Source organism: Miniopterus natalensis, chromosome 2 (genome assembly GCF_054644295.1).
Source record: "Miniopterus natalensis isolate mMinNat1 chromosome 2, mMinNat1.hap1, whole genome shotgun sequence".
Classification (NCBI taxonomy): domain Eukaryota; kingdom Metazoa; phylum Chordata; class Mammalia; order Chiroptera; family Miniopteridae; genus Miniopterus; species Miniopterus natalensis.
The window spans coordinates 147,961,456-147,984,898 of record NC_142082.1 but is presented as its reverse complement, the minus strand read 5'-3'; the positions used below and the strand labels follow the sequence as shown (position 1 = coordinate 147,984,898).

The 23,443-nt window shown below is 36.4% G+C and overlaps 1 protein-coding gene across 5 annotated transcripts in view; it reads left to right on the top strand.

Annotated features, from left to right (window-relative positions):
* The window catches only part of PPHLN1 (periphilin 1), a 95,565-nt gene that overhangs the window by 15,874 nt on the left and 56,248 nt on the right, over positions 1-23,443 (top strand). For 3 of the 5 annotated variants that reach the window (XM_016201142.2, XM_016201140.2, XM_016201141.2), the window contains 2 exons: positions 4,330-4,494; positions 7,344-7,405. In XM_016201142.2, the coding sequence (XP_016056628.1) occupies positions 4,330-4,494; positions 7,344-7,405 (227 nt within the window). The remainder of the gene's footprint in view (positions 1-4,329; positions 4,495-7,343; positions 7,406-23,443) is intronic. The other 2 variants (XM_016201145.2, XM_016201146.2) reach the window with 1 other exon arrangement.

Genomic DNA, 23,443 nt, shown 5'->3' with positions numbered 1-23,443 from the left:
TTAAATGCTCACGTGCATATTTTAATTCTTGTTCTCTTTATGCCCCACATTTTGTTTTACAAAGTCATGTTCATCTAAGTTTACCCATGTAAGTACTTTTACCAATATTTTGTTACCAAAGTTTTCAAACGTACAGCGAAGTTGAAAGAATTTTATAGTGATATGATATTTTATACCCATTTAATCAGTACTTAGATTCAACTATTAACATTTTACTGAACTTGCTTTGTTATCTATTTTTCCTTCTCTTTGTCCTTTATTCATCCACTTAACCCATCTAATTCTTTGGATGCATTTCAAAAAACTTCCTTAACTACTTTAGCCTGCATATCATTAGCTGAAGTGCAGTGTTTTTTTCAAGTCTTTTTCCAATATGAAAATTACCACATGAAATGCAACATCTTAAATATTAATTTGCTGAGTTTTGATTTAGTAATGTTATTTTGTTTTACTTTCTTTACTGACAGAATTGCAACAACTTAAATTTTGTTTTGTTTGTTTAATCCTCACTAGAGGACATGCTTAGAGAGAAGAAAGGGGGGAGAGAGAGGGAGGGAGGAGAGGAGAGAGAAACATTGATGTGAGAGAGAAACATCTATCAGTTGCCTTCCCTTCATGCTCTTACTTCGGATCAAACCCACAACCCAGGTATATGTCCTGACGCAGAATTGAACTGTCAACCGTGTGGTGCACAGGATGATGCTAAACTAACTGAGCCACTCCTGCTAAGTTTAACTCTCCCATTTTTCCCTCCCCTCACCCTTCCCTCTTCCCTTTCCTCTTCCCCTCCTTCTTCCTTCTCTGTAAACATGTCCTCAAGTGAAGATTTTTTAAAAAAAAGAAAATTTAGCAAGTGAATTAAACCAGTAATTGCTATAATAAAAATGCTTGTCACAAACTATGATGGATCAGAGTGGAGAAACCTCAGACTTACGAAAACAAAAGTTTACCAGCCTGTGTAATAAAATTTTTTAGTTAGATGTGGTTTGTTAGGTACCTTTCTAGTAAAAAGCATTTGATGCCCAAAGTGATACAAAATTGAGTTAGGCAAGTCGAATATATATTATGTATGTGTGCTTACTATGTGCCAAGTGGTACTCCAGATCATGGGAATAGAGCAGTCAATAAGATCAACAGGGTTTCTGTGCATAAGGCTTGTATTTATAGTGCATGTTGACTGTGTTAGAAAGTAATGGCTTTGATTATTTACATGTACCATCATACTTAGTTACTTTACTGGTAGGTTAGTGTGTTTTAGTTGTTTTTGACTTTTTATAAGGGCAAAAATTAAGTTTATAAAAGTAGACAAAATAATGTAATGAACTTCCCCATGGACAAATCATCCAAATGGCAATTACCAAAACTCATAGTTAATCTTGTTTTGTCTGTGCTTTCACTGCTTTCCTCCCTCTCAGATTATTTTGAAGTAAACCCAAGATACCATATTTCAAATGCAAATAAATATTTTAGTGTGTATCTCTAAAAGATAGGAATGCTTAAGGGGGGTGCTTATGTATTAAAATTTTTATTTTAAGTAAAATGTTTTTGTGTTAAAATTTGTACAAAATATATTTTAATGACATTGGAGAATAATTAATTTTAAAGAAATAGTAACCCTCATAATCTGTATCTAACCTAATAATTTCATTGAATTCATTTTTAGTTAATTGGAAATGATCCTGTTATCCTTAAAATCCTTTTAAGTTTTACTTTATAAGTCCTGGTTTTTATTTCTGGTTTGTATGTAATGGGGCCATTGTTTTCTAAGATATTTCTAAAATGGAGGAGGTTCCAAACATATGAGTCCTGAAGCCTTGTGTAATTTGGTTAGCATTTAGAGAGAAAAATTACATGTTTATAGCTCAATGTGAGATTTATACAAGAATTTCAAACAGTAATGGTATTTTCATTCAGGTCTGGCATTGGAGGTAATGGAAAATACTGTTTGAACTTTTTTTTTTTTTTTAATTTTAGAGAGAGAGGAAGGGAGAGGGATAGAGAGAGATAGTAACATTGATGAGAGAGAAACATCATCCATCAGCTGCCTCTTGGAGGCCCCCCACTGGGGATCCAGCCGGAAACTCAGGCATGTGCCCTGACTGGAAATCGAATCAGTGACCTCTTGGTTCCTGGGTTGACACTCAACTGCTGAGCCACACCAGTGGGGTGGAACTTTCTTAATAGTATAAGCTTTTGAAAGAGAAACTCTGAAATGTTTGCCACCCATCATGGATTTTATTGGAAAGAAAAATAAATCCATGAATGTTATATCTGGATAAGACATGAACTATCTCTGAAAATAGCCTTGCTTTATCACAGACTCCTACAGTCATCTTCATTTCCTTAAATCTTTTCATATAGCTCAGAAGTTTTCTTTCAGATTAGATGCCTACAGAGCAGAGATGGTATAATATATTTGAACACTTTCTCAAAACATAAAGGAAACAGCAATTTGATCTTTATTGCTAGATACAAGAGCTGTCCTTGGAAATTTTTATTTATTTATTATTTGGTACAGTTAGTTAAATATATAACTAAATGTGATTCTATTTTTACTTCTTTGAAAGTTTTACCGTACACATTTTTAAATCCTGAAATAATTTTCTAGTAACTGAGGGAGTTGAGCAAAGAAGCAGGTTGCTTAGTAAGAAGCTCTCTCTCCATTCGTAGAAGTGTTCAGGCATACTCACCCCACCACCCCTCCAAATAAGCATGTACAAACAAACAAAGTTATTGTGGAATGGAATTTTATGGTTTGTTAGAATTCGAGAAATCAGTAATTCTACTTATATAACAAATTTTGAATTACAATTTTTAAGTAGCAGATTTTGAATTAGAAAACGTTATAAATTGTAATGTTGCTAATTTTGGCTTAATGACATTTTTTGGAAGCTTAGCATTTGCATAGATTTAATTGAAATCCCTGTGAAAAGGTAGTGTTTAGAAGAAAGAGTCAATAAATTCTGTGTACTATATTTTACACAAACATAAAATATTTCTTACAATTTAATATCTAACATTCTAAAGAAGGAAACCACCTATTATGCCCTTGGAAAAAAATTAGGTAGATATTTTAGCTGTCAAGTAGATATGAACTATTGATTTTATTTTTTCCTAGCACATTGGCAAATTGCCCACCCACTGGGAAGTTTGAATAGGATGTAATAATTTATTAACTGAATAGTTGTAGTTATCAATGCTAAGTAATTTAAGAAATAGACACTGAAGAATTTAGTGTTTCACTTAGACTCATGTAAGTAGTAATCAAAATAGAAAACATTCTTTGAGCACTTAGTTTATGAAAAGTGCTTTATAATCTGTTTTTTATTTAGCCCTCACAACAACCTTATGAGGTAGGTATTAGTATTAAGCTCATTTCACAAATAATGAAACTGAAGTTTAGGATGGTAAAGTATCCAGCTTTGAATGTTGGGCTTTATGTTTTGGTTTTTCATTTTGTCAAATTAGTTCTCATTAGTTGATCATGTCTTATATATTGTGATAGATTAACAGCTTCTTTCACCTCTGTCTCACCTGATATTGATAGAAAGTTACATGTGTGCTCAAGAGCAGATTACTTACAGATTAGTGCTCTGTATCTCTCGTTCTTACTGTTGATAATAATTTTTGTTCTGTTACTTCACAGCAGCTACTAATCTAGGACAAATGTTGTTCTCCCTCTGTCCAATTTCCTAACCCCCACAAATAATCCGTTATGTTGCTAAAACTTTAAAACATTAACAACATATTACTTTGAGAATTTATTCAAATTTTATATTGGGTTTTACTTCCAAACTTGTGAAGTCAAAGACTCTTCTTTATCCAGTACTGTGGAGAGATAGCAAAATGCTTCCTCTTGATCTTCCTACCTTAGTATTACCTCCCTATTTGCTGTTGCTTATGTGTAAAAATCCTGATTTTCTTCTGGGCAGTAACTTCAAGAGTAGACCAAAGATGTGTGCTATCTTAAATGGTTTTATTTCTAAAATTCCTAGGCAATTAGGGATTAGAATTATTGTAACACTCTTTCTGTAGTTTATTTTTTATTAAAACGATAATACTGTATTTTTCTTTTACTTATGTTTGGTTTTTGCATTGCTGCATGTTATTTTATTAAGCACCTGGCTTTCTTCATTGAGCAATTTTATTTCCTTTACTCCATATGAAGACCTTTGTATTAGTTATATTCATGTTGTTTCATTAATGCATTTTTGTTTATACATTTACTTTATTTGATTAAGGATAAGAACTCCTGTGCTTTTTTAAAACCTTTCCAAAACCAAATAGAGAAATTAGTGATTTTTATATATTTCTTTTTGTCTGTTTTAGGATGGCTACCATAGAGTAGTTAATATTGTGACAAAGAAACCACCACTGCTAGACAGACCGGTTGAAGGAAGCTACAATAGATATTACAATCATGTTGGTTACCGAGACTATGACGAGGGCCGCAGTTTTTCTCATGATCGAAGAAGTGGTCCACCTCACAGAGGAGTATGTAAATTTCCCCCATGTACTAATTGTTTTTTGTTTTTTTTAAAATAAGTTTAAAGATCATGTAATTTTAAAACTATGTGACTGACCTAAAGGCAGCTGAATAAACACTTCCTGCTTGATGCTCTGTTGAACTGCTTGCTGGAGCTGTCAAATGGGAACTGATAGTCAAGAATCTTGGGGTGCTGGACAAAGTGGGTAAGCACTCTGGACAGCTCTATCTAAGTGACATTAATTTCAACTAGCCTGCTTTTATATCCCCCAAATTAGCAGGGATTTGCAGAAGCAGTTAAAGGTAATCTGTTTTGTTGGTACTTAATAAGTGATGAGCAAGTGGTTACCATCTCTTACTAGATGTGCCCACATATAATTACTTTGATTATTTTTAGCATGATGAAATGCTGTGGGTGAGGTTGGGTTAAGGTCATTGAGACTCTTGTTTGGTTTTTGCTATAGCTATTATTGATGTCTACTTACTAACTCAGATTAGAAAGCACTCAAAACATCGCCTTTCCCATACTCAGCACTTTTAAAATGTTAGCGCAATCATTACTGTTACTACTGCTATTATATTGTTTTTTGTGATCATCTTTAATAACCGAAAACTATATATTTAATATTGCAGTAATCTTTCATTGAACTTGAGTGAAAATATTCCTTGATGCAATTCCTTTGACATAGTGTGCATGTTTCTTCTGCTAGACCATTTTCCTACATTTTCTCTTTTCCCCCCTTCCCTACTATATAATATTGTAGTTGACAGTACATATGCAAGCATTGCTTATGATAAAATTTGACCTCACATTGGCCGTTGGAATTAGTTTCCATATTTTACACTTGAAGAAATGGAGGTAAGGTGATTTATCTAGGGTGGGTATATGTATGGGAGTCCATTTCTCTCATTGCCATGTCATGTTACCCTGACAATTCTGTAGTGGTAATGAGACTATTCTATGCTTTCTTATATTTGCTTTTAAAGTTTGGGGTGTTAGGGCTTCCTTCTCATAGAATTAATTTTTATTTTGTTTAATTTTTATTTAATTTTTTAATTTTTATTTTTTTAATCCTCACTCAAGGATATTTTTCCCATTGCTTTTCAGAAAGAGTGGAAGGGGGAGAGAGAGAGAGAGAGAGAAAGAGAGAGAGAAACAGAGAGAGAAACATTGATGTGAGAGAGACATATCGATTGGTTGCCTCGGGCACTCACCCCAACTGGGGCTGGGGATGAAGCCTGCAATTGAGGTGCATGCCCTTTGCCAGAATCACACCTGGGACCCTTCAGTCCTCAGGCTGACGCTCTAACCACTGAGCCAAACCAGCTAGGGCTATTTTGTTTAATTTTAAATGTTATGCTGTTCCTTCAGGAAGAAGGATTCAGTTTTGAAAAGTAAATATTATGCATTATTCCTATTCTAGAAATAATTGGATTTTACCATCAGAGCCCTTCTTCCAGGTAATCTTAGGAAGAAACAATTTGGTCTTTGCATAAAGTTATTATCCCTCTTGTAAAAGCCTTGTGGCCGTTTGCTACTGTAGAGAAGGAATTTTGGATTCAATGGACCAATTTGTATTGGAATCCTCATGAACATGATTTTTTTTTTTTTTTAAACCTTGTAGCGTAATAATGCCTCAACATTAATTTTTTCTATTATTGTTATAAATAGTGTTTATACTGTATGCAACATTTCCTCTTTAAATTCTCTTCAAACAAAAAAACCCACTTGAGATCCTTAGGACTTTTATGACACTGATTCTTATCTAGACTTCCGTTACATAAAGCAAAGTACTTGATCCAATATTTAATTATAGCTGTTGAGGTTTTTCTTTTTTTTTGTTTATATTTAATGCTATGAGGAAAATGACGATTCCTTTTTATTTATGTAAGAGTCTGTGATGCTAAAGGACTTAAAAATAGTATTTATTTTAGTTGAATCATTGTTTCTGATTGTAATTAATTCACATGTTGTATTCTCTGTATAATTTTAAAGTAATTGGGTGTGGATTATTATGTGTTTCTTTTTTAAAAAAATAGGTTTTTATTGATTTCAGAGAGAGAAAGGAAGAGGGAGAGAGAAATAGAAACATCAGTGATCGGCTGCCTCCTGCACACCCCCTGCTGGGGATCGAGCCCGCAAACCGAGCATGTACCCTGACTGGGAATCGAACCTCGATCTCCTGGATCCTAGGTGGACGCTCAACCACTGAGCCATGCCGAGCAGGGCTGTTTCTTTTTTATGCATCTTTTCAAGTCTGTCTGTCTTAGAGGACAAAATGTGCCTGCTTTCTTTGATTAATTTCAAACTTAGTGACGTATTTTGTTCTAATATAGCTTATCAATAAGGATGGTTTCTTATATTGTTTCCAAATTTAATGGGAAGTAAGATGAGGAATGAAAACTTGAATGAGAAAAGTGGGAAAGTAGCAAATTTTTTATTGGGCCTGAAAATTGATGAGAGAACTTGGCATAAGAAAAGAATAAAACAGGAGGTCAAGAAAAATCTGCTTAATTGAATTTAAATTGAACCTTTGTTCTTGAATAGCCCTTAACTGTTGTTATGTTGATATATGTGTCCTTGGCAATAAGGCTGTTAGGGCCTACCAGAGAAATATTTAAGTATTTCCTTAGAGATAAGTGGTACCACAGACTCTCTGTTTACTAATTTAGTTGTTGAAACGGATGATTTGTATATTTTTTATTTTATGCTTTTTAGGCTCAGAGAAATTTAGAAAGGTGTTTTTGTCCTCATATTATTTTGGTCTTAAAGACTAGGTTTTAGTACTACTGTTAGATATATTCTACTTGACCAAAATAACACAAACAAATATCTAAGTAACTTTTTATTTTACAGGATGAACCTAGCTATAAGTGGACAAGAGATGATCATTCTGGAAGTCGTCAGCCTGAATACAGGTAAAAAGATGAAAATAATAACATAACTACTTTGATACTTGACTCACTGAGATATCTGGCCTTAAGGGGGCTTCCAGTCAAGATGGTGGTGTAGGTAAATGTGGTACTCACATCCTCCCACAAGTACATCAGAATTACAACTAAACTACTTATCATTCAGAACCACCTGAATTCTAGCTGAAGTTCTGTAACTAAGGATATAAAGAAGTCATATTGAGACTGGTAGAAGGGACAGAGACTCGGAATGAGCTGTTTCCACACCCACATGTGGCACTTAAAAATCAGGAAGGATATCTGAGCTGTGGAGGTTCCCCCTAAGGAGCAAGGGGTCCCTGCCTCACACCAGTGCCCCCAGCCCCGGGTTCCAGTGCCTAGAAAGTAAGCCTCCAAAACTTGGGATTGTTGATGAATGACACACAGGGCTGCTAGAGTCCCAGGCATTCCTCTTAAAGGTCCTGCGCATGGACTCTCTCACTCTGAGCTCTAGTGCTAGGGCATCAGGGACATATGAGGAGGAATTGAATTTTGTGGCTTCGGGATGAGGGCTGGAGGGGCAGGCAGCTTTCTCCCAGACAGAAGTGCTGGCAGAGGCCATTGTTACTTTGCTGATCCCTCTCCCTACAGGCTGGCAGGTGGGTGCCATATCTGAGTATCAACCTGGCTATCACTGTTGACCCCACTCTGGTGATCCCCTGATACCCTGCCCCACCCAAATTTTGGGCCTACCCAAGCACTTCCGAGTGGCTTTTCCATACAGTTGGCCTGCCAATGGCTCATGTTACAGACTTTCCTAAAAATCTTTTAAAGGTTCACAACCCCCAGACAAGCAGCATCTGGCTTTGGTGTGCCCCATATCTCTTACTAAGTGACCTCAGGCTTGGTGCTAGCAGCAGCTGGCCTGGTTCTCAGCACAAGCAGCAGCCAGTTACAGGTTGCTCGGTAGCTCATAGCCGGTTGCCCCGGGCAGGGCATAGGCAGTGGCTGATTTTGACCTGCACTTCCCAGGAGGCCCCAGAGCCACAGCACCCTGTGGACAGCTTCAGACCACACCAGAGCACCACTCAACCACCTCCATGAGTGACATACTCAAGGAGTAAAGCCCCCCCATTGATGTGCCAACAGCAGCAAGGTTCAGCTACAATAAGAAGATGTTCACAGCCCAAATGGGGGTGGAAGGGGGTTGTACCTGGAGTGCCCAGCTCGGGTTACTTGGGAGGCTGCGCCACTGGGCCCTACAGGATACCTTACTACCCGCTCTACCAAGACTGGGAGATGTAGCAGCTCTATGTAATACATAGAAACAAATACAAGGAGGCAGCCAAAATGAGGAGACAAGGAAACATTTCCTAAATAAAAGAACAGAACAAAACTCCAGAAAAAGTACTAAAGAAAATGGAGACAAGCAATCAGATTCTGAGTTCAAAACACTGTTTATAAGGTTTCACAATGAACTTAGAGGTAAAAATAGAGGAACTCTTAGAACTTCAACAAAGAGAGAGGAAACAAAAATGGAGACAGAAAACATAAAAAGAAACCAATTAGAAATGAAGAATACAATAACTGAAATGAACACATTATAGAGAATCAACAGTAGAGTAGATGAAGCAGAAGATCAAGTGAGAGATTTGGAAGATAAGGAAGCAGGAAACACCCAATGAGAACAGCAAAAAGAAAAAAGAATCCAAAAAAATGAGGACAGTATAAGGAACCTCTGGGACAACTCCAAGCATACCAGCATTCAAATCATGGGGGTGCTGGAGGAAAAGAGAGCGAACTAGGAATTGAAAACTTATTTGAAAGAATAATGACGAAAAATTTCCTTAACCTGGTCAAGGAAATAGACATACACGTCCAGGAAGCCCCCAGAGTCTCAAATAAGAGGAACCCAAAGAGGGCCACACTAAGACACATCATAATTAAAATGCCAAAGATTAAAGACAAAGGGAATCTTAAAAGCAGCAAGAGAAAAGTAGTAACCTACATGGGAACTCCCATAAAACTGTGAGCTGATTTCTCAACATAAACTTTGCAGGACAGGAGGGATGGGTACGAAATATTCAAAATGATGAAAAGCAAGGACCTATAGCCATGATTACTCTGCCCAGCAAAGCTCTCACTTAGAATCTAAGGGCAGATAAAGGGCTTCCCAGACAAGAAAAAACTAGGAGTTCATCACCATTGGTATTACAGGAAATGGTGAACAGTCTTTTAAGAAGAAGAAGAAAATACAAATGCCCTGGCCAGGTGGCTCAGTTAGTTGGAGCATCATCCCATACACCAAAAGGTTGTGGGTTTGATTCCCAGTCGTGGCACGTACCTAGGCTATGGGTTTGATCCCCAGTCGGGGCGTGTACAAGAGACAACCAGCCGATGTTTTTCTCTCACATCCATGCTTCCCTCTCTAAAAATCAATAAAACATATCCTCGAGTGAGGATAAAATAACATAGATGAATAATAAAATGGTAGTAAATACATATCTTTCAACAATTAGTTTAAATACAAATAGATTAAATGCTCCAATCAAAAGACATACAGTGACTGAATGATTAAAAAAGAAGACCCTTACATATGCTTCAGATGGAGAGACACACACAGACTGAAAGTTAAGGGATGGAAAAAGGTATTTCATGAAAATGGAAACAAAAAAACTGTGGTAGCACCCAGCTGGTGTTGCTCAGCGGTTAGAGCATCTCTCCCTTGCACTGAAGGGTCATGGGTTAGATTTCCAGTCAGGGCACATACCCAGGTAACAGGTTCATCCCCAGTTGGGGTGTGTGCATGAAGTAACCAGTTGTTTCTCCACATATCCTAGACGCATAGGTAGACTACATTTGTCAGCCTTCCTTCCATCTAGGTGTGGCCATATGACTAGTTATCTCAGTATAATGTAAGTAGGAGTTCTACTTCTACATGTGTTCTTCCACACACATTTTACCTTTGCCCATGTTGCAGGGTGGGCCCTGGAATGACAGCAGATGTGTGGCCTCAGAAGCCACATTTTGAAATAGAGTGATCAGCCTGGGTTCCTGGATGATTGCATGGAGCAGAGTCTCTCACCCTGGCATGCCTGCCCTAGTCTGTTTCATGCTAGTTACTTTTGTGTAATGACTCAACATTGCATTTTTGGGTATTTTTGTTGTAGCAATTAAGGCATTTCTTATTTTTGTAACAATAGGCAATGTTTTATGTGTTAGACCAAACTGTGAATAACACAGGTAAGATCTCTGTTCTGGTTGGGAGATTTCTTAGTCCATATCTCATGTCTAGAATACTTTTAAGTGTAAAGATGTGGTTTTGTGGAAAGAGCTCTGGATTTGGTCATCAGACTTCTAATCACAACTCTGCTGCAAGACATTTATTTTGGGGGGAGGTAGTATGGAATAAAAGGTAATGTGGGAACTCCCTTAGCTTAAGTCACAGTACCCTAGTTCTAAAGTTTACGCATTTTAGAAAAGACATTTGAGGTCTAAACTTACTAAGTTTTCTCTACTAGCTACCAAGCTGCTTTCTCAAAATGATTCCTGAAATCTTAATTCCTTTTTGAAGTTCATGTTGACTAGAAATGAAGTAGTCATTATTTTGTGTGGAACATTTGTTCGTGTTGGATGTGGGAAGGATAAAAGAAGGGTCCTGGATAAGAAGTAAAATGCTGTCTCTCTCCCCTTTCTTCCCTCCCCTTGCATCCCTGCCTCCTACTTTATTGAATTTTACTCTTAACCAGTAAGCATCCATCTGCTTAAACTGAGGGGTCCATCACAACTTGTCTGGTTCGACTGATGTGATGGCCTGGAATTACCTTGGGAGGGTGCATTTTAATGGGAGAATCCTAAGCTTCATAAATCTGCTTTTGCAACCAGCATCCAAGGTAATTACAGCGCAGACAGTTTGAGGACTACATTGTGAGGAACAGTGCATTATAGGGCATCAGTTCTTCCCATCTTCCATTCTCCAGGTAACTTTGCCTCCTGTATGTGCCCAGCATTATGGCTGAAATGTTTGTGATACAGCCGAAGATGCTGTGCTCTTACGTACTTTTTTGAAAATAAAAAGCATTAGTTCAGTTAAGTATGGTTGATGTTTTTTTTAATCTTTATAGTAAGTATTCCAGTTGTACTGTTGTTTATATTTCTTCAAAGGCTCGTTTTGATTTGCCTGATAATTCGTTGTATTCAACCCATTATATCATGCATGTTAATATCCTCATTTTCAACATAGCTAGAAACATTATAGTTTGAAGACTTTTGATGTAAGTTTTCTTGTGTAAATGGAACTTTGCTTTACTTGCAGGGCAAAGTTTCTACCCTGTGATTTTTGAAATAGTATTAAAAATGTGCCCCAGTTTCTAGTATCCTGTTGCTGTTTAGCATGTTTCAGGGTCATTGTCAAAATCAACAAAATCCTTTTTTTAAAATTTCTTTAAAATCAGAATGATACTTGCACAGAGAAAGTTATACTAATTGATGTTGATTGAATTTTATAGATTATCATGAGTGTTGTGACTAACACTTTTTTTTTTTTTAATCCTTACTTGAGGATGTTTTTCATTGATTCTAGAGAGAGGAAGGGAGAGGGGGAGAGAGAGAGAGAGAAAGATTGATGTGAGAGAGAAATATTGATCAGTTGCTTGCCATATGTGTCCTGACTGGGGATTGAACCTGCAACCTGTGTATGTGCCTTGACTGGAATCAAACCCACGACCCTTCAGTGCACAGGACAACACTCTAACCAACTGAGCCACACTGGCCAGGGTGGGACTAACACATTTGAAAAAGAAAAATAGTATGCATAAAGTTGTGATATTTCTATCAGTTAATTGATATTTCCCTTTTAATTTTGGGGGGCAAATTAATAATCTACAGAAGTTTTATGTTTTGCATTTTACATACTCAGTGATAGTTGTAGATGTGGCTTTGTTTTAATTTATACAGTTCTTCAGGAAACAGTTTTATATTTAAAAATGTCTAGCTTAAATTTATCTTACTTGTGTGATTTTAGTACATAGTATTTTTTTGTTAAAAGTGGGTTTTTACATCTGAAATAAATTTAAGGAATCTTAATTAATGGTCAGGAAGACAGAAACCTCTGAGTATTTCAAACAGAGGTTAGAGTCACTAGCAGTCCAGGGTTACCTTAAGGAATTTAGGTCATATGAAGCGAGGCTAGTCTATTTCCGTTTTACCCTGCTCTTCTTTTGTGGCCCTTTGGGGTTTCAACCCTCCTTCCCTGGTAAGGTCTGGACTCTATTTTTATATTCTAATCCTTTGAAGCTATCAAAATTATTTCTCAGCTTTTCATCCTCTCAGCTGCTGCTTCTGAAATTGGCAGATATCTATAAGGAAAAGCAGCCCCTAAAACATAGGCCCAGTTCTCTGGGCTGTCTACTCCTCTTGCATATTGCTCCCATAGTTCTTTACTGAATTCTTAGCTCTGATGACTGAGCAATTTGCTAAAATATTTTGTTGTCTAGTTTTTCTAGATTTTTTTTTTTAGCAGTCAAGCTAGAGCTATTTCGTTCTCAATTTTTGGATGTAGAAATATTTCTTGAATGTAGTAGTGGTGTTTTGTTGAAGTAGCAGAAATTGAGGTGAGCCTTGAGGTAATGGTATCTCTGGCTTGAACACTATGAAATATATTTTTAAATAATATGTCAAAAATTTTATTAGAAAATTTCTATTAAATATAGTATAGAATTAAAACTGTGAGTGGGTGCACAGAAATACAAGCCACTAAAACAAGGACTATGCAAGACTTTACATTTTTCTGTTAATAACTATTTTGTGCTATTTGTTCCTTAGTCACCTGATAGTGTTTAGTTGCATAGATTATAGTAGGAGACACCAGAGATTTAAGAAAAACTATGGGGAAGAAAATCTTTAAATTTTATTTTTTATTATAAAGGGTTATTTTTTTTAATGTTTTATTTATGAAATATTGTCTTTCACCCTGTTTACTACCTTTTCCTATAGCTTGGGTAAAAAGAATCATAATATTTGGAAATAAGGTTGAAGGTTGAGAGTTGCTGTGTTAAGGTATAGCATTTTTCTGAATAATGGAAAATAAATAGCAAAAATATAGGAGGTTGGGTGATTTCTTGGTCAAGACATACTGGAAGATTTGCCTTTGTAGAGATATTATCCTGAACTGGAGGAACCTAATCATGTTGCACTGATATCTTAGTGATCCTCTGGGATGATGACCTCACACCAGATGTTGGTAGCTGAAATTGACAAGGCTGACTTATCTGGGCTTGTGAAGTAATGCTATGCTGTTTGGGTGTTCAAAAGAAATCATTAAAATTTATTAATGATTTTCTGACAATAGTTGGTCTCACGATTTGTGTTTCCTTAAGTATTAAGAATGAAAATTATTTTCTCAAAGATAAAGCTCTGTTCATATTCTTTAAAAAATCCTTTCAGATCATGTTAAGTAAGGAGTTCTGTTTTTTATATATCACATTTTTAGAAGAAAATAGACACCTTTCTTTTGAATAAACTTACATAAAGCACACAAGTTGAGGTGTACAGCTCAATGAATTACCATAAGTGTAACCACAATTTGGGTTAAGAAATAGAACATTACTTGTATCCAAAAGCTGCTTTATACCCCTGCATAATTACTTCTGTCTTCCTCCCCAAAGGTGATCATTATTCTGACTTATATAGCAATCTTAATAGTGGAAAAATTACACTTGTGACTTAAAATTTTTTGTCAAAACATTAAACTCTCAATTAGAAATATACAGGGAAATGAAAAATGATAAAACTAATATTCATCTAGTACACTGTAATTTAATACATTAGAAACATTGAGAAAGAGTTTCATTTCTTTGTAAAAAGCTTATCAAGAGTAGTTTGAACAGTGCTTGCCATCTCATCCTATAACTTAAGGTACAGAACATCTTTTTTATGCCTTGGTGAATTGTCATACTCCATTCTAAGTTTTGATCAGTTTCCAACATTTATCTTTGCCTTTTCATTGCGAAATAGCGCTAAGAATTCCTTTAATGTGAAGTTTTTTGTTAGTCTCTTGTCCCTCGAGTACATATTCATCCTTTTGGTTACAGTCATTTTTGTCCTTTATGTCAGTAAGTTTGGCTTCAGTAATTTCCTCAGGCTACATCATCTAGGGTTTCTTAAAGGGAAACATTGTCAACATTCCCAAGGTCAGCTATTTTTTCTGTAACTTCACTTATGTTCAATTTGAGTTTCACTCATGTCATGCCAATTCTCTCTCAATTATCCATTTTTGTAAAATGACACATGGGTTTATCACTGGGAGACAAGAAGGCAACAAAGCTACATCTTTTGCTGTCTCTGTGATCTGAATAACAGAAGCACAATGACTAACCCAAGACTTTGAAAGATGTGATGTAATGAGTTACGAAGATTTTTTGGACTGAGCCAGCAGCTTTGTACCTGACTATAATCCCATCAGCAAGGTATTCCAGTTGTTTCACATCCTTGTCAACACTTGGTATTTTCAGTGTTTTTTAAAAATTTAATGGTTTAATATGTAAATTACTTATGTGTGTGTTGGTGGGAATTATCCTTAATCCATCATTCCCATTTTATAGATGCAGAAACAGGCACAGAGAAGTTAAATAACTGTCAAACCTCTCCCACAGAAGACAAGTGATGGAGCCAGGATTTGAGTCCTAGTGACTTGTTCCAGAGCCTATGTGCTTAAATTAGGCTGTATATAAAATGAAAGATTTAAAATAAAGCAGAAAATACTTTATTTGGAAATGTCACATACAATCTGAATGCAGAGCTGAAGAAATTTTAATACTTGGTGTTAGATATGTTATAAAGAAACATTTTAGAATTGCTAAGTGTTTCCAAGAAACCTCTAGAATGTTTCTGCATATTTCTTAAACTGATAGATTGCATTTATGAGAGTGTGTATGTGGGTGTTTACATGCGCATCTATGTATCAGGGTTTCTCAACTTTGGCACTGTTGTCATTTGGTCTGGACAGTTCTTTATTATGGGGGGCTGTGCTGTGTAAGCATCCCTTATATCTACCCACTAGGTGCTAATAGTACCCCACCAGTTGTACAGTCAAAAATGTCATGTCTTCAGACATTGATTGCCACATGTCCCCCTGGGAGCAAAGTTACTGTTATTTGAGAATCAGTAATATAGTAATGATCTTCATTTAATAGAAATATTTTTTATTCTTGCATATATTTTGAATATTTTTCATGTTCATAATTTGGATAAGCAGGTTTTTGCATTCAGAGTATCAGCATCTCAGAGCAGTAATAGTAGCTATACAATCCACATGAATACAGTTAAGCGTCAGTGAGCCATTTTATAGGTTGCCTTTTCTTTCTGAAGTGTATAATACAGCTACATGATTATTAGGGAAAATATTAGCCATCCAGATTTCATATTGGATTGGAAGGTTGGAGTTGTGGGGAGCTGGTAGAGTGGGGAAGGTGGCATTGAGCAGTGGCAGTGGAAGATCAGTTATCTTCAAAATCTAAAATAAGGAACTTTGAGAGAATATTGATGTATCGGGGAAAATATTTTGTTATGTAAGTTCATAATAGTTAAAGTGACTTATTTGATTGTTGTGAAATGTTTGGTCTTCTACTTGATGAGGACCTATAAATGAAATGGGAAAAAGTAGCTTAAACATTAATTTCTTATTAAATATAAATTTTATAAGTTAACATTATACAAGTAGTACAGTCACATTACTGTATCTGAAAAGAAAGTAGTACAGCCACATTCACATAATCCGAAAAGAAAGAAAAAATTCCTACTGCATTTACTAGGAGTAAGTTTGATAATGAGAGCATTATTGATTTTCAGGTGAGTTATATGGTTTAAAGACTTACTGCACTCATCAGTTATTGTGCCAGAGAATTAGAAGTAAATCTATGAAGGCGTTTTGTTTAGGTGTAAGGTTAAGATATACGGTTGCTCAGTTTGCCCTTGCCATATTATCTTCATTAAAAACAAAAAATCTAAGCCTTTGAATTTTGTTTACCCAAATTTATCATAAATTACAGTGGAAGACAAAAATGTAAGAAAAGTACGACTCAGCTGTTTCATACAACTACTGTGAAGTGCAGTAGTACCTGCTAGTATCTATGGAGTGCCCACCATTATTCATAGTAGCCTTATAATTTTGTCAGTAGTGGAAAACTAAACAGTGACATACATTAAGAAACACACCTCGTCTTTTGGATTAGTGTGTTGTTTTGATAATCAATACTTTCCCCCCCTCAGAAATAGAAACTAATGGCTGGCATTTGAAACCAAGTGCAAACTACGTTAAACAGGTGTTACACCAAGAAAAAGAAGGAATTCAAAGTATTCTGTAGCATTTTGTGACATTAAATAGAAAACATCAGATGTGTACAAGCACATAAATAGAGGGAGAGAAAAAGGAAACTTGTTAATGAAGATAAGAAAGGCCTTCTGACAGTCAGAAAATATATTTGCAGGCCTAACTTGTATTCGTTCTCTGTGTGAAACTTGAAGTTTAACCCTGTTCTATGGAGTGGAGTAGTGTTTCCCTTTTTAGGACCATTACATCCCTAGCAATTTCCAGCCCAACCCAAGTTGTATATTATTCATGATGAGGCTTATGCTTCTCTTCACCCTCATTTTCACTACTGGATGGGATTATTTGTCTATGTGATAGGGAAAAAGTAAAATAACTTGGCTTTTCTTAAATATTTATTTTGTGAGATGATGCATTTATTTGTCTTTCTTCCATTGACTTTATGGTTTTTGTCTTTTTTATTGGTGTGTTCATTTTTTTTTTTTTAATATATCTTTATTGATTTCAGAGAGAGGAAAGGAGAGGGAGAGAGATAGAAACATCATTGTTGAGAGAGTCATTGATCGAGCCCGCAACTGGGCATGTGCCCTGACCAGGAATCGAACCCCGATCGCCTGGATCGTAGGTCGATGCTCAACCGCTGAGCCACGCCGGGCCGGGCGGTGTGTTCATTTTATTCAGTGGTTTTGTCAGCATTTGTTAAATTATTAATAATATTTAAGACTTTGCCATTGATATTGGGATTTTCCTCAATTGGAAATTTGCTTTAAATCTAATTTTCAACTTTAGAAGCCTTTTTTGTATGTACTTTAAACTTGGCATTTTGATACAGAATGGTTTCTTCCTGGAGGCTTATAATTACTTGGTATTTTTTTCTTATGTTTATACTTTTGACAGGCCTTTTTCTTTTTTTATATATTTTTATTGTTTTCAAAGAAAGGAAGGGAGGGAGAGAGATAGAAACATCATTGATGAGTCGTTGATTGGCTGTCCCCTGCACCCCCTCTACTGGGGATCAAGCCCACAACCCAAGCATGTGCCCTGACTGGGAATTGAACCGTGATCTGGATCATAGGTCAGTGCTCAACCACTGTGCCACGCCAGCCGGGCAAAGGGTCTTTTTCTTCTGTCCCTTCCCTCCAAACCTTTAGCTTTTTAATCAACCTGACTTTATCATAATATGTGTTATAAATACGGAATTGATCACTCTGCTCCCCAAATTGTCTTAAAATTAGGTAAAATATTTAAAAACTTGAGGGTCCATGTGTTTGGAGGAAGATTAAAAGTGAGATACCTAATGATGAAAAGACAAAAACCTAAAACTATAATACTAGATACCAATCATTACCAAGTTGCTATATTCAGAGAAGTTAGGAAAATGAAGCTCAAAAGAGGCTGAGTAAATTGATTAAGGTCAAAGACCATATCATATGCAAGCAAATGAACTAAATTTTCAACCTGTATTTGCCTGTAGGAAATGATCTGACAAGTGCCACTGTAAATATATGTATTTAATTTTATTAAACTCAGCGTTTCCCAAAGTTATTTATCCACAAAACCCAAAAAGACTAACATCTTATGGATTAATATTTTGTGGGACATATTTTGAGGAAGGCCTTTTTATATGAAAAGTACATAAAGTATTAAATTATTTATAAAAATATAAATTAAGGTCTCTGGTAGAAAAGAACATGTGAATCAGCCAAAACATATTTTTTTATTATGCAATTAATTTGCTCTCCAAAATACAATTAAACTCCTAAAACACAAAAATCTTTGAGATATTGGTAAGGGGTAGGATGGAAAAAACACACAACTCATACCTTTTTTTGTATTCTTTTGGAAGTATAAAGCTATAGATAACCTCTTTATTCTTTAAAAAACTGTATTTGAAAACTTTCAGGAAGTACATAATTGTTTAGATCAGGAGTCAGCAAATTAGAACCCATGGGCCAAATCTGACCAGCTGTCTGTTTTTATAAAGTTTTATTGGAACACAGCCATGCACATTGGTTTACATATTGTCTCTGGCTGCTATTCTGCTATAGTGGAGTGTTGAGGAGTTGTGATGGAGTCCACATAGCCCATAAAGTCTAAAATATTTATTATTTGGCCCTTTACAGGAAATGCTTGTTGACGCTTAGTTTAGTGAATGGCCTTGCTGCCTACTTTCACTTTATATGTGCTTCATCTGTGAAAGAACTTCGTAACTGAAGTTCTTGAATTATCCACAGTAAAGCAAATTCCATTGTAAAGCAAATTCCTTGTGAAGCCAAACTGGTCTTGTTCTAGAAGTTTTATTATTGTGAGTTTTATTATTGTGAGTAGGTTTTAAACTCTTACACATCTGTAAAATTCCATAGCTAATTTCTTGCTGCAAAGCTTTTACTGATTTGATGGGAATCATAGTAGGCTAAATAGCTAACATCTTTTTGAATGCTGCACACCAGGCTCTGTTCTAAGTACTTTGCATATATTATCTCATTTACTCCTTGCAACAAGCCTGTAAGGTAGGTACTATTATTTTCTCCACTTTATAGATGAGAAAATTGAGGCATAGGGATCTTAAGTAACTTGCTCAAGATCATAAACTCAATAGTAGTTACTTTGGAAGGTTCTTTCAGTATGTAGGAGGCTAGTTTACGGAGGGCTTTAACATGCCCTTAACCCCCTTTCCTTCCTTTACTGGGTGATATTCCTGTTATCTATTTATTTTTTATGCATTCATTCATTGATTTTTGTATGTACCCTGACTGGGGATTGAATCTGCAACCTTGGTGCATCAGGATTGAACTACCTGGCCAGGGCTCTGTTAGGTTTTATACACAGGGCTAGTATTACGTTTTACACTTTGGTGCTGTATGATTCTATAAACTCCAGTAAGGTCTTCTGACTCACCATTATGCCTTCTCACCAACATATGATGCCTTCACAGAACAGGTAGAATGATCTGTATCTCTTCACCACCTTGTTCTTTGTTGGGTTCCATTTCTGCTCATGTATCACCTTCTTGACCATTTTTTTCTAAAATAAATTCCCTTACAAATGCCTTTCTTTATAGCGCTTGTCGCTTTTCAATGTTTTGTTTATATGTCTTCTCAATTAGAATATAAGCTTCATAAGGGCAAAGACTGATCTTTTCAGTATCAAAATAGAGTGTATGTATTTTCTACCATTCTTTCACCACTTTTCTATAACTGGAACCTAACTTCCTGGTTATGAAATCACTTCCCTCCCAACCCACTTATCTCCTAATTTGCTAATTCTTGAGATGAACTCTGGGCATACTTCTTGCACCTTATTACCTTTCCAGTCCACTGTTCCCGTGTCATCTTTGAACCTCCCCATGTATACCTCCCTGTCCTTATACTCTGATAAATTTTCAAGGTCCCCTTCCTTTTTGATGATTATAATTTCTGGTTCACATTCTTCTCTATCCTGATCTGATGATACTTTTTAACACTAAGTCTTGCGTTTTTCAGCTCTTTTCTTTAGCTATCTGCAGGCATGGTCAAAACCAAGAATAGTCACTGGGAATTGCTCTGCCTCTATCATGAGCTGAGTTTCTGCTTTTGACTTAGAGATAGCATACTTATATACAGCTCTTACATGTTAGTGAGGCTCTCTAACTTGGAGAAACTTCTCAAAGTTTTGTGCATCCAAACCACCTGGAGACCCTTGTTAAAGCCCAGAATCCTGGGTCTCACCTTGGAGATTCCAATTCAGTAGGTGTGATTTGATGCCTCTTAATTTGCATTTCTATCACTTTTCCTGGTAATGCTGATGAAAGCCTGGGGACGGGCATTTTGAGAAACACTGCTCTAATTAGTACTTTTCTTCAAAGGATAAGTATAAAAACTTTCCACTCTGCCTCAAGCTGCTTTCACATTCTTTGTTTACTTTCTATTGATGACTTCTAGAATTTACTGAGGTACAGGCCTTCTGAGAAGAGATTTCTCATATTTTCTCTTCTGGAAATAAGAATTTTTCTCTCTTTTACATTTTCTTCTTTCTTGAGTGCCATTCTCCTCTACTTAGTTCCTTTGTCTCATTTTCTCTTCTTGATTTTTGGCTTCTTGTTTATCAGTTAACATTCTTTTGTCTTGAGTTATCAGTTTCCTCTTCTGCAGGAAATTAGGCTTTTCCCTCAACTTCCAGATGTGATCAGATAAGCCCTTTCCCTCAAAATATTGTCCCAGTTCCCTCCCTCCTTCCCTCTATCAAATTTTATTGGCAGAGCCTGGCCGGGCGTGGCTCAGCGGTTGAGCATTGACCTAGGATCCAGGCGATCGGGGTTCGATTCCCTTTCAGGGCACATGCCCAGGTTGCGGGCTGCAGCCAGTCAATGACTCTCTCATCATTGATGTTTCTCTCTCTCTCCCTCTCCTTCCCTCTCTCTGAAATCAATAAAAAGATATTTTTTTTAAAAAAATTTATTGGCAGAAAAGTTATGGCTTACCCCCTTTAGTAAGAAAAATGTCTTAAATTCTTAAAATCTGCTTTGGTTTCCAAAGCTTCACTGGACAGCCCGCTCACTGGTCACGTGACTCCTAGGTCTTAAGTGCAGAGATCTCTTCCAGCCTCTGTGGCATTTGATATTACTTTCTTTTCCTTTTTAATAATTTCCTTCCTTTGCTTTTCAGTCACTGCTTTAATTTTTTTTTCACTGTTCTGCCTACTCTGTTCTTGTTTGCATAATACCCTTTAATCCCTCTCTGCTTTTACTTGAAGTTTGTAATACTTTTTCCACCATCTAAATTTGTGCTGTCCAAAATGGGAGGCACTAGCTGAATGTGCTTACTGAGCACTTGAAATATGGCCAGTTCACACTGAGGTGTTCCATAAGTATAAAACACACGCTAGATTCAGGATTCAAGATGAAAAACAGAATATAGCCTGGCCTGTGTGGCTCGTTGGTTGGAGCGTCGCCTGTGCACCGAAAAGGTCGAGGATTAGATTCCTGGTCAGGGCACATGCGGTTGTGCGTAGCAGAGGCATCTGTCTGATCGATGTTTCTCTCACACGTTTCTGTCTCTCTCCCCCTCTCTCTCCTCCCTCCTTCCCTCTCTCCCCTTCCTCTCTCTCTCAAATCAGTAAAACATATCCTCAGATGAGGATTAAAAAAAAGATGAAAAAGAATAGAAAATATCTCAGCAAAATTTTTAATGTTGATTAAATGTTGATAATATTTTGAATATATTGGCTTAAGTAAAAAATATTACTAAAATGAATTACCTATGTCTCTTTTCAAAAATGGTTAAAACATTTGTGGCTCGAAACAATGTTGATCTAAATTTAATTTCTAAAAATCTCCAGGTTAGCTTTCCTCTAATATACATTTCTCTTCTAAATTATACTACTAGCCTTCTGGAACATTTACACCCCATTTTCCCAATTGATACTAAGCTGCTTCAGAGTCATGGTAATTCTTTGTAGTTCTTTTCATATATTGGGATGTAGGTATAGATATAAAAAATGTATGTACATACACACGTGAATAAATGATGGCTAATATTACCATTTTATCAAAGAGGATACTTACGGTAGAGGATACCAGTTGTGATGTTTTTGCTTAATGTCATGGCAGTTGGAGAGGCTGATGTGGAGGGGAGAAGAGCCATTGCTCTGAGACCCTAAAATCTGACATGTACCTTCCACCAGCGTATCTAGCCACCCAGGCTACTCGGGAGAGGTCTGAACTGTTTGTTCTGTTGAGATTTTACTGCCATCTGGTGTCAGAATCAGGAAACTGTAGTTCAGCATTTCTTCTGTCCTTTCTCCCGAGAGAAAGTAGGCAATCTTTCCTCTCAACATGGGCCTGCTCTTCTCCATTTCCAAAGTAAGTTGACAGTAAGAGCTCACTTAATTTCCGTGTACAGGGCCTTTATTCTCCTCTTGGAGCACTCTTCCCTTGGCTCCCCTGATAACTTACTGTTTCCTTCATGTTTCTTTGACCACCCTCTTTCATTTTTAGGCAGCCCATTTCTCCCTCAGTGTGAAAGTTTTCTAGCCCCAAAGGGTGGGCCCTCTACTCTTTTTATCGTTTGTTTTCCTCCATATCCAAGGCTTTCAATACTGCCTATCTACAGACAATGTTATTGTTATAACCAAAAACCTCCTCTGGTCTTGGCATCAGTATCTCTAGTTGCCTACCAAGATGTTACATGAGCATTTCAAATTTAACATGTTCGAGTCTAAAATGTGGATTCCCCCACCCCATTTCTTTTCTCATTTCAATAATTCATCACGCCGGAATTCTGAGAATCAGCTTGACATATCCTGTCACTTACACTTATTAAACATTTACCATGTGCCATCGAATCTACCAAGGTGTGTTCTTGTGCATTTTAAATTTGTGACTCCCTTTTTGCTCCCAAGCTAAGATACTACTGTCTCTAGCCTGGACTGAGTAGGTTACCAGTTAGTCTCCCTGCATGCACTCTTGATTGTATTCACATGTGTGTTTTTTTAATTAATTAATTAATTAATTAAAATATTAGTTTTTCCAGCTAGCCTGAGAGTCCCATGGTAGGAGAGACTGCATACATTTGGTTCACCATTGGGTCCCTAGCACCTGGTACAGTTCCTAAAACCTGTGTAATACCTACACAGCCACCCTCGCTTTCAAGTGATGTTGATATGACTCCTGTAGTTTTGGCGATTAAACTTGAATATATTAGAATTTCTTTAATTCTTTATTTTAGTATTAGTATTTTGTTCATGTTCATTAATCATAAATG